At 42.3% G+C, this 16,349-nt stretch overlaps 1 protein-coding gene across 13 annotated transcripts in view; it reads left to right on the top strand.

The window, feature by feature from the left end:
* The window catches only part of TLE1 (TLE family member 1, transcriptional corepressor), a 98,883-nt gene that overhangs the window by 33,425 nt on the left and 49,109 nt on the right, over positions 1-16,349 (top strand). For 7 of the 13 annotated variants that reach the window (XM_062208464.1, XM_062208463.1, XM_062208467.1 and 4 more), the window contains exons 7-8: positions 13,950-14,154; positions 14,882-14,898. The exons of 2 other annotated variants lie outside the window; for them this stretch is intronic. In XM_062208464.1, the coding sequence (XP_062064448.1) occupies positions 13,950-14,154; positions 14,882-14,898 (222 nt within the window). The remainder of the gene's footprint in view (positions 1-13,949; positions 14,155-14,881; positions 14,899-16,349) is intronic. 4 more of the 13 variants (XM_062208468.1, XM_062208466.1, XM_062208476.1 and 1 more) reach the window with 1 other exon arrangement.

Genomic DNA, 16,349 nt, shown 5'->3' with positions numbered 1-16,349 from the left:
TTAGTCAAATAAAAGCTGTAGCTTGGAGTTTTAGATACTTCCCTTGCTTGTGTGTTAGAATGTTAGATCACAGTAGGTCAATGCAGGTCTCCAAGCTATCATTTCATGTAGTTTGCTTTGCTTTTGCCTTTTGCTTTCTAGGGTATTCGAACCTATATAAAACTGTTTGCTCTTTCTCTTTCTTGTGCCTCTTTCATGAATTTTTAAGAGGCACGCCAGTGAAAAGAGCGCTCCCTTGCTGGGGAAGAAGTGTTAATTGTCTGGCCCTGGTGCTCTCTAGCCTTGCACCAGGTTTCTCTCTCCCCTGTTTAGTGAGTGCTTCTTGCTGGCAACTGGCTGTCAATCACAAGTCATTTGCTGTGCATTAACGAACCCAGTGAACTGTGTGTTCCCTCCCCTGCCCGAGTTCATTCCCCCACCCACTGCAGGACTCAGGACGGTTCTCATGTGCCCTGCCCCTTCCAGACTAAACGAACGAAGTAGCTGCAACAAGGGACTGTCCTTTCTGATTTTATTCATATGTGAGTGCCTTGAGCGGATTCAAATCACTCATTTATCAATTTATGTTAATTGCTTGTGAGAAGATGCCCTGCTGGTCTTTATAGTTCCCTCAGACACTTTGTAATGATAATTAGACATGCTGCTGTACGGATTAAGAGTGCCATAGCCCAATGACGGCCACAGACAATGGAACCAGTTAATCCATCAGGGCTTAAAATTACATCCCAACTGGAGATGGAGAAAAAACATAAGAGCCAAGGAGGATTAAAGAATGAGCCTCAGCTTGAAAACTCTCCTTTCATCAGTTTCTCAATTGCGGATCTGCAGTTGGGTTGCCTGTGGTAAGCTATTGGCAGTCAATTAGGTGAAATAAACTGGGAGGGTGACCTTCATTTCCTTTTAATAGCTTTTTTCTCCCTGAAATGGGGAGCTTCAGTGGATTTTCAGCTTAAATTTTATTCAAGCTGCTTTATTACACTTGACAGCTTAGCTCTGCATAAACAGTTCTCCCGCCCCTCCCCCCACCCAGGTCCAGCCTCTGCCTTTCCACCCCTTCAGTGTCACATTTTTGACTGTTACTTAGTGGGCTCACTAATCACATTCAACAAAAAACACAATTACATCTGCATTTGTCTGCTGTCGTCTGTACCCCTTTCTCGTGTAATGAATTGCTTTATTTCTGCGATCACATCAAATATTCCCCGGTACTTTCACGTGTAACGTGTTTGATTAGCGAAGACTAATAACGAATTGTACTTGTTGTTGAAGCACGGAATTTTTTTAGCCCAGATGAATAAGGGTGGAAAAGCCTGTTTTGATAAAAGGAAAACGTATGCAAAGCAGTTCTCCAGTACCCAGTTAAACTTTGTGGAACATGTTTGTTTTCTGATAGGCTCTAAATTTTTGCATATAATTTCTTGGTAGTAAAACTCAATTATGTTTAAAGGGTCAAAGGCACTGTGTCCACCCTCTGGTGACTGTTCTCCTTTGGACTTAGACTATGTCAAGGAGAAGAAAATTGTATTAACCAGACCTTTACTGCTGATACCCATTTGAGGCTGAATTGGAAAATTTTAAAAAGCAAGTTGTTTTAGAGGAGAAGATGAATCACTGATTTTCTGAATGAGTTTAGTTCAGAAAAATGTTGTTGAGATTTTAAAGGCTGATTACACACCGATGGCGTAGCAACAATAACCCGAATCGGTGAATTGGGTATGACAAAGGACATCTTCAGCGTCCTGGCATGTGTGTGTTTTTTTTTTTTTTACTTTGTAATTTTGGGATCAGCATATTAATTTATGTCAGCAGGTTCTTTGAAAGTTTTTGGTGATCAATAATTATCCCCCACCATAAGTTGCATGCTATGGCATATGCTTGATTTTTGCTTGAAAGGAGTTGTGTGTGTCCTGGAAAATTGAAGTAGCATAAAATTGGGTTGACAATTCAGTGGACCTTTGCACCCCTTCATTGAACATGCAGTGTGTCAACCTGTCTCCCCAGAGGGGAGGAGGTACCGGGAGACTGTCTGTTCCTACAAGCAGCAGCTGTGCGCAGAGTAAATGCGGCCTGGTTTGATAGCAGCTGTCAGTATTGTTCAGGGACCGACTTAGGGTGAAGAACAATGGGAGAGGCCATGCTCTTAGTCTGCATTGACTTTCAGGCTAAGAAAAGAAATAGTAATTTAACGGTTTAGACATCTATTACAAGTGTGAAAGATCATGAAAGAGTACCCTTTAAAATGCAAATGAGCCGAAACATTCTCATTCCCTTTAAGGTACAATCAAGGGGCTTATTGCTTGCTTGACAGGGCTAAAGATATTTCTCTTTAGCAAAACCTTCAATCTTCTCAAGGGCACCAAACGTCTAGGTAAGCTCTACCTGTGCCCTAGGCCTGTGGGTGCTCTTGGAGGAGGAAGAGAAAGGTTCTGGTTTCTCCCATCCTTCAATGAATGTAGAAATCTTAGTTCTTGACAGAAAATACTGAACTTCAGTTCTTTTCTGCCTTGGCACTTGCCTGCAACTGAGATAGACTACTGGTGTTTAAGGAAGATAAGCTTCTGAGATACCTGATGTTTGGAGAAATTATTGTGATATTTTTATTGGATTTTTTAAAATAGCTATAAGTAGCAAATTTGATGACCAGTCGAATAATGACTTCAACACTACTTATTGAATTTTGTTTCTCTCAGACTTTTGCTGGAAAGCCTGTGCTATTGTAACAAGAATGGGGTAATTAATGAGGCAGAAATGGGTAGGCACAGTGTTTATTTAGTTTGACACACAGCTCACTCACTTGTTAGGAAACAAGTTGCATCGTGGGAAGGGAATGGACTCACTTTTCACCTTGAATTTTTCTATCAGCATTGTCTTCATACAAGCAGCATTCCTCAAACAGTTTTTAAAATTTGGAGTTTTGTTCAGAATGATCAAACTGAAATTGGTTAGTAATTGCTATAATACCTTTTTTTTTTTTTTTTTTTTTTGGTGGGGGTGGGGTGGGATGGCTGTTCAGAGACAGGGAATTTGACCACAAGATTCTTCAAGACTGTTTTCCAGTTTATTATTTCAGGAGTTTGAACCTAAACTTCTCCATCCTGCCCTGACTAAAGAACTGATTTTAGTTAGGATTGGGACTCCAAATAATTCTTTTAATTAGGTTTACACCACAAATAATTAACACTGATCTCTATTAAAATAGAGATGGATACATATCTGTACATACCCATGCATTAGCTTCTTTTCAGTTTATAAATTTAAATGCCTGGTTCGATCAATCTTGCCACCTCTGTACATCCAGTAACCCCCCAACTTCACAGGTGCAGTTGGTTCCCATTACCCCAGCAAAGCCCTGATTCTGCTTATCAGCCAATTTTCCTCCTATCCCCTGAAGAAAGGTAGTTGTTCTTTTCATGAAAGTAAAAAAAAGTAGACAAATATAATTTTCTGTTCTTTTTTACGTTGCTTAGTATTGTATTCCATTTCTAACCACCTGTTACCCAACTAAATGGGGTTTGTGGTCATCTGTATAAGAGCATCTGCATTGTGTTACCTTGGACAAAGCATGGGCAGGGATCAGATGGACTTGGCTAGGACGCCTGGCTGCCATTTGTTAGCTTTGTGATCTTGCATAGTCGGTTAGCATGTTTGATTAGTATCCCCATCTGTAGATGGGTAATACCACTGACTTGAAGGCTTTTGTGTGGTTGACTATGGCCAGCAGCCTTCACTCAGGACGTGGTCCCAATTCCCTGAGCTGCAGTTTTGTCCCTGAGCTGCAGTTTTGTCTATCTGGTTCCTCCAAGTGCCTGTAACAGGTCTGTGGGTCCATTTGGCCAAGCCCTTGCAGGGCTGCTTGCCCTGATCAGAGGTCACTTCTCTTTTGCCTTTCCTAATGGTTACAGGGATGTGGATGCTGAAGATCAGACTCAACCAGATGCCCTATTCCTGCCATGAGTTGTCAGATGTGAATGACTTAATAAGGACATGGTAGTGTAAAAGCACTGCCATTTAGCTTTTGATGAAATTAAAAAGTTTAGAACCAAAAGGAAAAAGTGAGGTTTTGGGAATAGATGGAGAAGAGGGGAGATTGAAAATGTCCTCACTGGCTTCTTTACTCATCACAAAGAAGACAGGGACAGTGACTTTGCTGACACTGTGAGGAGTCAGAGAGATCATTGTGAGAGAGTTGGAAGAGATGGCCTGATAACTTGTGGGATTGCTTTCCCATTCACAAAATGACGTGTTTTTTTGTTTGTTTGTTTTTTTTTTTTTTAGATTTATTTTATTTATTTGAAAGGCAAGTGTTACAGAAAGAGATAGAGACAGAGAGAAAGGTCTTCCATCTGCTGGTTCACTCCCCAAATGGCCACAACAGCAGGAGCTGAGCCAACCCAGAGCCAAGAGCTTCCTCTGGGTCTCCCATGTGTGTATGGGAGTGTATGGGGTCCAAGGACTTGGGCCATCCTTTTGCTTTCCCAGGCAAATCAGCAAGGAGCTGATTAGAAGTGGAGCAGCTGGGACTCAAACCGGTGTCTATATGGGATGCTTGCACTGCAGGCCGGGGCTTTAACCCACTGTGCCAGAACGCCAGCACCAAAGTGTCAGGTTTTGACAGTGGATCTAAGAAAAGTTGACAGTTTTCTATAGCAAAGTTTGGGAAATTTCGAAAACTCAAGAAATTTTGGAGTTACTCTGGCAACTTGGTTTTGCTTTTTCACCCATTTGGATTTCGTCTTGACTTATTTTCCATGAATGTAACTTCTGTGAAGGTGTATGGGGCCCCAGTATAGAATCCGGTTTTTGGTCAGTTTTGTGTATTCATCTTCACAAAAATTTGTAATTCTCTATACTTTGAGATAACTTAGTGAAAATAAAAACCCTAAGGTATTTTCTGAAGTCTTTGTTTGTGTAGGGAGTGGTTTTGAATGCAAACCCCCATGTGTCTGCAGAAGGAGCCTTTCTGTCCCTGAGAGATTGAGTTGTAGACCTAAAGGGCTCTTCAGTGTTACATGAGATGATTGGTTTAAGGATTAGCAAAACGTGGGATTATTTTTCTCCTTTGGCTATAGCTGTCAGCTATCTATGGGATTGTAGTGTGTGAAGTTTAAGAGGATGAGGTTAGCCTCTTACTCTTATGAGTATGCAGTTAATCCCTGGAAAGCCCATCAGTAACCCAGCTGTAAGTTTCTTTATAAAACAAATTCACCCTAGCAGAATAATGCATATCCTGCTACTGAAAGGGGAAGACTAAATAGCTACAACAAACATGTGTCTTCCGGCTCTCCCAACTTAATGTTTAGTGACGTGCCCTCCACTTCAATTCCAGTAGCTGAGCCCTTTTATTGAATTTCCAGAGGAAGGCACAACATTGCAAGGAAGCCTTTGATGCATTTCACTCTTCCTTTGGTGACTTTAGTGTTTTTTTTTTTTTTTAATTGAAAAGTATAAGTAGGTGTGTCTGACAAATGCAGGCGTTGCCTTCAGTGTCTAGATTCTTCCTGTATAGCCATTGTGTTTTTAGTTATTAGAAAAGTGTTACTGACTTTTTGATTTCCCTACATATTTTCATAGGATTTTCACTTGATAGCTCAGCACAAGCATTATTTATTTTCCTTTTTATTTTGAGGGAGGGAAAGACTTCAGAGTAGATAGAGTACCTCGTTTTAGGAGTTAACATCTGTATGCCTCTTTGTTTTAGTTTTCCTTTAGAGGTACTTGATATAGACATCCTTTCGGCTCACCACCCTTCTAAAGCAAATAACCCAATGGTTTTTAGTATACTCAAAAAGTGGTGTACTCATCAGTGCTATCTAAATCTGGAACATTTTTCTCCCCCAAAACAAACCTCACAATCAGTACCATTCGCTCCTCATGCCCCAAGCACAGTGTGCATTCTATTTTTATGGATGTGCCTGTTCTGTACTTTGTTATGGAGTCATAGAATACATACCTAACATTATGTTCTCAGCGTTGATGCTTGTAGTGTGCACCAGCACTCAGTCCTGTTAGTTGATGAATACTATCCCATTGCATCAATGTACCACATTTGTTTATCCTGTTGTAAGTTGGTGGACATTGAATCGTTTCTGCTGCTTGGCTGTGATGAACAATGCTGCATCCCTGTGGTTTTGTTTTATTTTCTTTTGGATCTGTACCTACCTGGGAGTGGAATTGCTGCGTCATAGAGTAACCTTATATTTAACTTGCTTTTCAGCATTTTTAAAAATTACGTTCATTTTACTTGAAAGAGAAAGAGAAGCACACAGGTGGAGAGATCTTTCATCTGCCAGTTCACTCTCCCACCTCCCCGCCAAATACCTGCAACATCTAGGACTGGGCCAGGCTGAAGCCAAGAGCCTTAGATGCCAATTTGGGTCTCACAGAAGGGTGACAGGGACCAAAGTGTGTATCCCATCATCTGCTGCCCCCCAGGTAGTACATCAGCAGGGAGCCAGAGCTGGGAGTAGAGCTGGGACTTCTACCAATTATGGGATGTAGGTGTTCCAAACAGCATCTTAGCTGGCTGCACCAAATGCCCACCCCTTATTTAACTTTTTTGAGCAACTGCCAGAATATTTCCCAGAGTGGCTATGCCCTCTTGTATTCTCAGAGCAGTATATGGGAATTCCAGGTTCTCCGTATCCCATTGTTTTGATTCTTGCCATCCTAGTGGATGTGAAGTGGTAATACGCATTTCCCTGGTGGCTAACGACATTGAGTATCTTTTCATCTAAAACCTGTGTAGTTTTTGAAGTGCACCTACTTCATCATGGCTTTTAAAAGCTTACTCTTTTCAGACCTTAAAGTCCTCTGGCTCTGAGCTGTCTAACAGCCTGGTAGGAGAAGCAAGGCTGTGATTGTGCAGGATGGATTGGCTCTGTGAGCTGGCTGAAAGAGGAAAGATGAGTTCCAATCCTTTTCAGAGATGTAGGTTCTTTGTCTTGGTGCCTGGCTGTGTGCTGTCAAATTTGCTTCCCTGTCATTTTCTCTTGTTTTCTCAGCTTTGTTGGAGAACTATTGACAAAGAAATTATATGTATTTAAGGTATCCACACTGATGCTTTGGTATGTGTACATTGTGGAATGATGACTGTGATCAAGCTGATTAACATCACCTTGCAGTCACCGTGTATGTGTGTGTGTGTGTGTGTTAAGAACACTTAGGATCTAAACTCCGCAAATTTCAAGGATATAACACAGTATTGTTAACTACGGTCACTGTGCTGTACACCACCTCTCCAGAACTTAATAATCTTGCTTAACTGGACCTTTATGCCCTTTCATCAACATCTCCCATTGTTGCCAAACCCCCAGCCTCTGTGCTTCCAGTATTGTAGTCGTCGCTTCTCTGAGTTTGTTAGGTCCCACATGTGAGTGAGATCATGGTATTTATCTCCCAGAACCTGGCTTATTTCAGGTAGCATGGGGTGTCCTCCACATTCATCTGTGTCACAGTGGCAGAGTGTTCTATTATTTTATTTTATTTTTTTTTTTGGACAGGCAGAGTGGACAGTGAGAGAGAGAGAGACAGAAAGGTCTTCCTTTTCCGTTGATTCACCCTCCAATGGCTGCTGCGGCCAGCGCACTGCGCTGATCCAAAGCCAGGAGCCAGGTGCTTCTCCTGGTCTCCCATGTGGGTGCAGGGCCCAAGGACTTGAGCCATCCTCCACTGCACTCCCGGGCCATAGCAGAGAGCTGGCCTGGAAGAGGGGCAACCGGGATAGAATCCGGCGCCCCAACTGGGACTAGAACCCGGTGTGCCGGCACCGCAAGGTGGAGGATTAGCCTGTTAAGCCACGGTGCCGGCCGATGTCTGTTTCTTTTTAATTTTTTTTGGAGAAATCTACATTTCTCAAATAAAATATAGCCATGTCCACCATGGATATATTACCTCATATTCCCTGCAACCATATACGAAGATTCCTTTCTCTGCATTCTGTTGCTAACACCAGGTGTGAGGTGCTACCTCATTGTAGTTTTGATGTGCATTTCTCAGATAATTAGTGGAAGTGAGCATTTTTCCATATACTTATTGCCCATTTTGTCTGTCTTCTTTGGAAAACATCTGTTTAGGTCCTTCGCCCTTTACTTCATTAGACTTTTATTATTTGATACTGAATTGATTGAGTTTCTTATATATTTTGAATATGAAACCCTTATCATGTATGGTTTACAGATCTTTTCTCCTATTTGTTAGGTTACTCGTGTGTCATTTTCTGGGTGCTGTATTTACTTTTTCTTATTGTCTTCAAGTGCCTGGAGAATTCTTGGCCCCCATAAACAGTTTTTACCTATTCGTCACCCTTGCCCCTCTTCACGTGAGAGGCCATTCACATAATGGGAAGTTTTCAGATAACACCTGTAGTAGTGTCCTTGACGTTTCTGCTGCTTTTCCCAGTTGTTTATGTAGCACACCAGTTTTCTTCTGCCAGCTCCCAAGATAAGAACTGAGTGTTTTAAAGAACTGGGAAAGCGAAGAAATAAAAGAAAAGTGACTTGAAGAGAATCGTTAACAAATGCTAGTTGGCAGGTTTTTGTCCCCCTTTACAAGAGTTTACATACCAAGTGCTGTTAATGCTACTTACTGTCACTCTCAGCATTGGAGATGCCATCTGGGGCCACGGTTTTAGTTCTGGTAGTGTTAAGTTGGTGATTTTTGTAACATGGTTTTCTCTGGGATTATAAAATGGACTAAATTTCAAGATTTAAAGCAGATTCAATGGTTGGTGGTATGGAGCTTAGTGAGGAAAGAGTTGATGCCAGCCTTTATTTTCATTCTGGGTTCCCTTCCCAATCATAGGCAGCTCTTTTCATGATAAACGATGTGTTACACCTGTGTTTTAGAAACAAAACTGTAGAAATCACCACACCATTACATTAAAATCCTGAATGTAAATAGCAAAGTCAATTTCATTATAGTTCAGTAACATAATTGACTCACACTGCACTAAGTAAAATTAATTAAAATTCTAAATGCATGGCTGTTTGACATGGATGAGGTTACTTTATTCCTTGTGGGTTTTCGGAATCATTAACTCGGGGTTTGGTGTTTGTTTTGCTTGTCGCACTCTCCGGCTGTTCTCATTGTTTCAGTCATAGCACTTTATCCTCAAGTCTAAAACCTTTCTGTAGTTTCCTTTGAAACTTTGAGTACCAATGTGTAAAAAGTTCCCGGTGTAAAGCTCTTTCTTAGGTTGTTTGTAAAATACAAGTCTCCCCCTGCCCCCTCATCCTCCCCCGACCCCGCCAGCTTCAGAAAGCAAATGTTTATTATCTGCGTTGTGACAGGAGACTCGGATGGTGAACCATAGTCTGGCCAGACACTTGCTGTACGAGAACGTGAATTGTAAGGGTTGGAATGAGATTGCAGCTTAGCTCTAGACTGGAGTTTCTTTCTCACAGCTCTGTTGGACATTTTGGGCTCAGCAGTTCTCCGCGGTGGAGAGCTGACTGTCCTGTGCTCTGTCTGTAGGGTGTTCAGCAGCATCCTTGTTCTCAGCCAACTAGATGCCGGTAGCACTCCACTTGCCCTTCTGCTCTGGGGGCAAAAAATGTAGGTGTCCCTGCACAGTGCTGGTTGTCCCGGGATAGGGAGCTGGAGGTGGGTGTCAGATGCTGTGTTTGAGAACCACTAGTGTAGATTGATAGCCTGCAAAACCATCTGTATTACTAAAAACCACCATTGCTCACCAAAGACACTTTTTTCTAATAGTTTTACAAACTGATCGGCTTGTGCATTCTGTGTCATATACATCTGAAAGTATTAACTTTTAAAAAAGTTTCATAATCATTATAAATTAATTTTCCCATCCTTGCTATCATGTTGAAAGTTACCTTGCAGTTTCCCAACTGCTAGGTGCAGGTTCTGGCCCATAGAGGACAGCTGTTGTATAAATTCTTCCAAGTGGTAGAGCTGTTGGGATTTTTAACTGTATAACAATGCTGGTGTGGTTTTTTTTTTTTTTTTTTATATCAAATTTCATTTTATTTGAAAGAGGTCTTTAGCTCACAGATCCACTCTTCAAATTCATGTAGAAGCCAGGGCTGGGCCAGGCTAAAGTTAGGAACTTGGAACTCCAGGCTCCCATGTGTGTGGTGGCAGCCAAGTATTTTGAGCATCATCTTCTGCCTCCCAAGATACACATTGGTAGGAAGTTGGTTTATAAGGATAATATCCATTACTTGAACCAAGGGATGCAGGCATCCTAAGAAGCAATTTAAGCTTCTGTGTCAAACTCCAAACTCCTGCCCCTAAAATATATATGTTTGAAAGATTTGTTTATTTGAAAAACACAGTGGTGGAGAGAGAGGGAGAGAGATCTTCCATCTGCTAGTTCATTCCCCAAATGACCCCAACAGCAGTGGTTGGGCCAGGCAGAGCTGGGACTCAAGTACTTGAACCATCATCTGCTGCCTCCCAGGTGGATTAGCAGGGAGCTAGATTGGAAGCAGAGTAGCCAGGATTCTGACTGACACTCTTGATTTTGAATGTGGGAGTCCCAGGCAGCAACTTAACCTGCTGCACCACAGCTCCCACCCCTAAATATGTATTATTTAAGTTCATTCATGATTATCCATTTGGTAAGGATGATGGGTGCCATATTGTCTGTGGCAAACTTTGTTGAGAGAAAATGTTCCAAGGAAAAATGGGGCAACTATGGACTGCCCTTTTGGAGTTAACTATTTTTTAGATAGGGGACACTGCATTCTTTTAAATAAATATTTTATCTTAGAAATGACACTTGTTATTTTATAATGCTAAACAGCCACTTCTGAAAAAAGCCAGAGCCATCTGTGTTGAGGCTTGATTGTCTTTTATAAACTTTCTTGGGAGACAACTGGGAACAAATGTGATGGTCATTTCTTTGATGTAAGGACAGGCACTGAGAGATGGAGACAAGAGAGTTGGTACTTAGGAGACATAAACACTCCTGTTGCTGCAGTCAGGGAGGATGGTAAAAGTGAGCCTATCTATGGTAGCATCTCATTAGTCCCGCAGGACAATGAATGCAAAGTCTTCAGTGAGGACTTTGCCCTCTTCTTTCCTCGTGCTTGGGAGCACGACCAGGCCACTCGGGCTACAGGAGAGAAAAGGCTGTTGTAGGAAGCACAAAGTTTGTAGTCCTGTCTCTGAGCGCCGTGCCAAACCTTTCCACTGTGAGCCGGTCTCCTCTGTGAAACGGAGCCATGATCCCTCCCCTTCCTGCGTGCGGTCCATGTGTTCTGAAGGTGAACAGCAAAGCCAGTTGAATGTGTGTGATCATAGTGTTCAGGAGCACTGCCCTGCAGGACCAGGAAGTAAACTCTGAGGGTGGCTCCATGTCCACATTTCCTGGGGCCACAGCATCTTTAACACTGGTGATCCATCTGATTGCTTTCTAGAACTCTTTCCAGTTGCACAAAGGTTTGCTTTTTTATTATTATTATTATTATTTTAAATAAGAAGCTTTTGAAATGGACAAGGATAGAAGAACCCAGTTACCTCTAATAGTGGACTGTAAGCCGTTTCTTCTCAGAGCTTGAAAAGCTAGAGCAGGGTAGGAGTGGGAGTTCCCTGTGGCCGGTTAGGCCATTGACTGCCCCCATTGATGGTTCTTAGCCTCACCGTTGGGTTTAACCACTTAGGTCTGCATCACAGCTGTGGTGAAGCCCCGTATTATATAAGCCAGACCCTCTCCTAAATAGTACAGCAGAGTGCGCTTTCCAGTTCATCTTTGTAAAGCTGCGGTGCATTTTGGGCAAGGGAGGGGAAATTGCTATGTCTTTCTTGTGTACCAAATACTACTCAATTATGTGTGTGCTTTGACATGACAACCCACCTCTGTTGGTTTTCTGGTGGCTCCATTCTTGATTTTAGGAGGAGTGGGGAATGTAGGGAGGCATTTACAAGGTGGTATCTCCCACCCTGTAGTTAAATTCCTTCCCCTCTGCTTAGCCTCTCTCATCTTCTTTTAATCAGTGCCGTGCTTAATTACCCCGCTGCACTTGCTTGTGTATGCATCATTGAGTTTCCCCCCAGAAGCCGGACGTAGCTCTTACTCTCCAAGTAATGATAGTAATTGCTGGTGGGGCAGACCTGCTCCTCATCCTTCTCTGCGCACATTTCTTATGGCAGGTGTCTAGTTCCTAATTAAGTGCTAATGAGCAGGCCTAGTGGACCGTGATGCTGCTGCCAACTTCTTCAGTTTTATGTCTCACTGTCGCCTAGCTCTTAAAAGGTGACAGAGCAAGAATTAGTGTCTTTGGGATGACAGGAAGGTGATTCTGTGCATAAAGAAATTGTTGTAACGGTCTCAGGTGGTGAATGAGTAGTTTATAAATACTTTCCAAGAATTCGATTAATGCCGCCAGCCCCACCCTCACTCACCCCTTTTTCCATTTTCCCCTAATTAGAGCCAGACCGTGTTTGGAAGGAATAAAAGTTTAAAAAGAAAGTTGGTCCTAAAGATTTTTTTTTTCAAGATGCTAGAAGTGGTTGAAACTTGATTGTAAAATGTTTCCTTTTACTCTTGAGGGTGGGAAGCATGTCTGGGATTCAATTAAAAATCAGTGATCTGGGTGGAAATTTACTGAAGACCTGGCATGAAAATTTAATATATTTGGTACATCCTGGGGTGCAATAATTAAAAGAGTAATTGAGTCCCAGAGATGTGAGCACAAATCATTATGTTAAGAATTTTCTAACATTACACCTTAGAAATGGAACTTTAATTGTTTTTACTGTCACATCAAAGATGAGGGTCTGATGTTAGAAGCCTGAAATGGGGCCTGATTCGTGGAGTAGCCACTGTTTCTTGGATACTGTATCATTGCATTCAACTGCTTTGGAATGTAGCATTTGAAAACCATGATTCTGTTTCATGTGAATGCATTCATACTTTCTGGAATGGGTTAAGTGACAGAGGCAAGGTGGTGTAATGGCAAAGACATTTAGGAACAGAAACTTGGGATCATGTAGGTTGAAGTCCCACGCATCTGGGGACAGAGTGCTGAGGTTCTGATCCACTCTGGGCCTCACTGTTCTCATTCCGTTGTACAGAAGGGGTGAGTTTGCCCTATGGGCTCAAGAGCAAGGAAAGGACCAACAGTGTGTGGCTCTGAGGGTTACTAAGCTCTACTCCCTGGGACCATCCCTCCTGGGGTGTACGGGAAACAGAGAACAGTGCCCTGATGGGGCTTCCCTGCCTTTACTGTGGTCTTCTCTGGCCTGGTGGGAGAACTCCAACAATTTCCTCAGTGCCTTTGAACCTTGGTTCTTTCAATATGGGAAGTGGGAGTACATAGGAATACATCAATATGTGCTCATGGTTCTGAGAAGGTTTCATGGAATCAGGACGCACAGGTCCCTGGGCAATGCCTAGCAGAGGTGCTAGTGATAATATTTTGCTTTTGCTTCATCTCACTATTGTGTTCAGTTAGTGCAAAGGTGTAGGGCTGCCATGGTATCACCTGATAGCTGGTGATAGGGAGAGTGTAGTTACCAGGTTGTCGATGCGTGTCTTCTCCTCCCTGTCCCCTGGTAGCCTCTTTGAAGTCCAGCTGAGTCTTAAAACTGTGACACTTTAGATCCAGTGGCTGCCCTGGACTTCAACTCTGGAGGTACTGCGAACCCAGTCCAGTGGGCTGATTAACAGAGGCTAACTTTGCTTTAAGATAAAGAATGCCAGTGAGTGACAGTGCAGGGCCAAGGATTATAGTATGGGAAGGTGGGGGTGGGGGAAGGTACCTGAGGAGGTGAAAGCTTTTGGTGAACTGGAAGCACTAATCACATTTTTCCCCTTTCCTCCCTCCGTCTCTGCCCCCACTCCTTTTGTGTGTGTGTGTGTGTGTGCGCGCGCACATGTGCCTCCACCCTCATGCTGCCATCCCTCTATCCTCACATCTCCTTTTCCCCAATGCTGTTCCCACCACCCTTTCCTTTCCCCACCTCCCCATTCCTGCCACCAACAGCAGCAGCAGTTGCAAGCTCAGCATCTTTCTCATGGCCACGGACCCCCAGTGCCCCTAACGCCTCACCCTTCGGGACTGCAGCCTCCTGGAATCCCGCCCCTCGGGGGCAGCGCCGGCCTCCTCGCGCTGTCGAGTGCTCTGAGTGGGCAGTCTCACTTGGCAATAAAAGATGACAAGAAGCACCACGAGGCAGAGCACCACAGAGGTGAGAGGCCGGGCAAGCCAGATTAGGACCTTGTCCTCATACTCATACCGTGCTGCAAAGTTGAGTGCATCGCTAAAGCAAGCCCCATCCTATACTGAGAGCAATGAGATAAGAGGAACTGTCACAAAGCTTACCACGGAGACACGGCCCACCCTGGAAGTTTGCGGGGTTTGCCGTGGGCATCTGTAGATTTCCCAGTCTCGTTAGATGCAGGCATCTTGACATCTTGGCAACTGCCTAGTTAATGCCAGTGGCCTGTACCATATTATGGAAAACTGTTAACTGCTTAATTGGGTAATTTTCAAAGAAAGTAATGTTGTTCAATGGGGCGCAATAAGAAGTTAAATTTGAAAGTGAATGTGTTCAAATGAAAGGTTTGATAATTGCATCTGTTACTACTTAGTTTCATAGGCTTTAATTCTAGTATGCATTAAATATTGGGCAAAATTGCACTTGACTAATTTTTTGAAGAAAAGTAATTTATTCTGTCAAGAAATAAAAAAATAGGCTTTGTGTATGGTTAAACTGTAAATCTTATGTTTACAAAATACTGTAATTTTCAGGAAATCACTGTATTAGGAATGTGCAATGACTTATATAAATAAAAGCCATTTTTAAAACTGTTTGGGGCTTGTGTTCTAATTATTCCCCCCTTTTTTTTATTTCTGTTCTTGCCTCTGTGTCTGAACGGGCATGTCTGTGCGTTTCTTGGTAACCTCGGGAGCAGACAGAGAGCCGGGCACAGTAAGTACTGAAACACCTGCCACATACACATGCAGTCCCCTTCCAGCGATGCTTCCCCAAGCACAGATGGACAGGCATACTCTGCCTGTCTCTCAAAGTGACCTGGCTTCTTCTCACTTTTTCTTTTTAAAACATTTTAAAACATATAAAACATTTTCTTTTTAAAACATTTAAAACATTTCATTTTAAAACATTTTTTGTATATGACCAGTTTCTCCCCTCTTGTCTTTTTTTTTTTCCCAACAAAACTGTTGAATGAAAGGAGCATGACTTGGAGCTGAAACTGTTTGCTCTGATGACTCACGTGGAAACACACTTTGATGTGTGTGTACCCCAGACCCATTTTACATTTGGTTTGTTTTGCATTCTGAGTCCTCATTGTAGTATAAAAGAGTATGCATTTTTATCTTAGATCAGTTTTAAAGGCAAGAGGCCATAGTCTGTGAACTTGGCTAGTCATGTGTTATTTCTACCTAAACCATTCATTCTCCTCTGTGCGTGCAACCTAGTTGCTAGGTTTCCATATCTAGTTTTCTCTGCATAATTGTCATTGGAGTGTGAACTTGAACTTAAATTTATTTTCAGCCCAAGAACCATGCATATGAGTAAGCCCTTAAAAATGGAAATGCAGTGGACAGGCTGTGTGCTTAAAGAGCTCATCTTTTCATCCTATTTTTGGTGTTACACGTTAGATTGGTACGTTTCTGCCAGGTAGCTGTGGGGAGACCTGTGTCTAAAATGCATCTCCCAATTGTGGCACAAATAGCTGAACATTTGACCCCTTTTCAACCAGAATAACCTTTGGCTTTTGTGTGTTTTCCTTCTATCTAAGCAATAACGTTTTGAGCATCTTTAATACAGCAAAAAATGAGATGGTGAACTTTTAAATCATCCTGATTTTTTTTTGTTAGGGAGGGAGGGAGAGGTACAGACATCCTTTCAATTTTATTTAGGTTTTTTTTTTTAACCCTCTTCAGTGTAGAAGAGTTGTTATTTTTAAATTATATTTGCAGCAGATCTTGGTATACTTCATATATTGGGATGTGTTTGGAGGAGTGGGTAACAGTTAAATGAGGGGGTGACTGGCTTTTAAATTCTTGTACTGTATGTTTTCTCTGGAAAATGTTGGGGGAACAAATGGGGGGTAAAAATTATAGCCAGGAAATAAAATACCTACATACATACTAAATACAAATGTAAGTTAACTGGTTTTGATTTATACAGGTCCTTAAAGATACCAGCTTTTCTGCCATCTTCATTCAGTAGAGTGTTGAATTAAAAAACCTAACCCTGGACCAGAAGGCAGATGTCAGAAAAGAATATGGGAAAGCCCATAAAGCCTAAAGGCTGGTGGGTGTGTTTCTATTGGACTGACTCACTGGCTTCGGGACATTCTCATTCAACTTTCTTTTCTCTCAATACCACTGTTTCACCTTAAATGACAGCAAGAC

This window comes from Lepus europaeus, chromosome 12 (genome assembly GCF_033115175.1).
Source record: "Lepus europaeus isolate LE1 chromosome 12, mLepTim1.pri, whole genome shotgun sequence".
NCBI classification, from domain to species: domain Eukaryota; kingdom Metazoa; phylum Chordata; class Mammalia; order Lagomorpha; family Leporidae; genus Lepus; species Lepus europaeus.
Note: the sequence above shows the minus strand (reverse complement) of the source record. Positions and strands in the feature narration are given on the sequence as shown.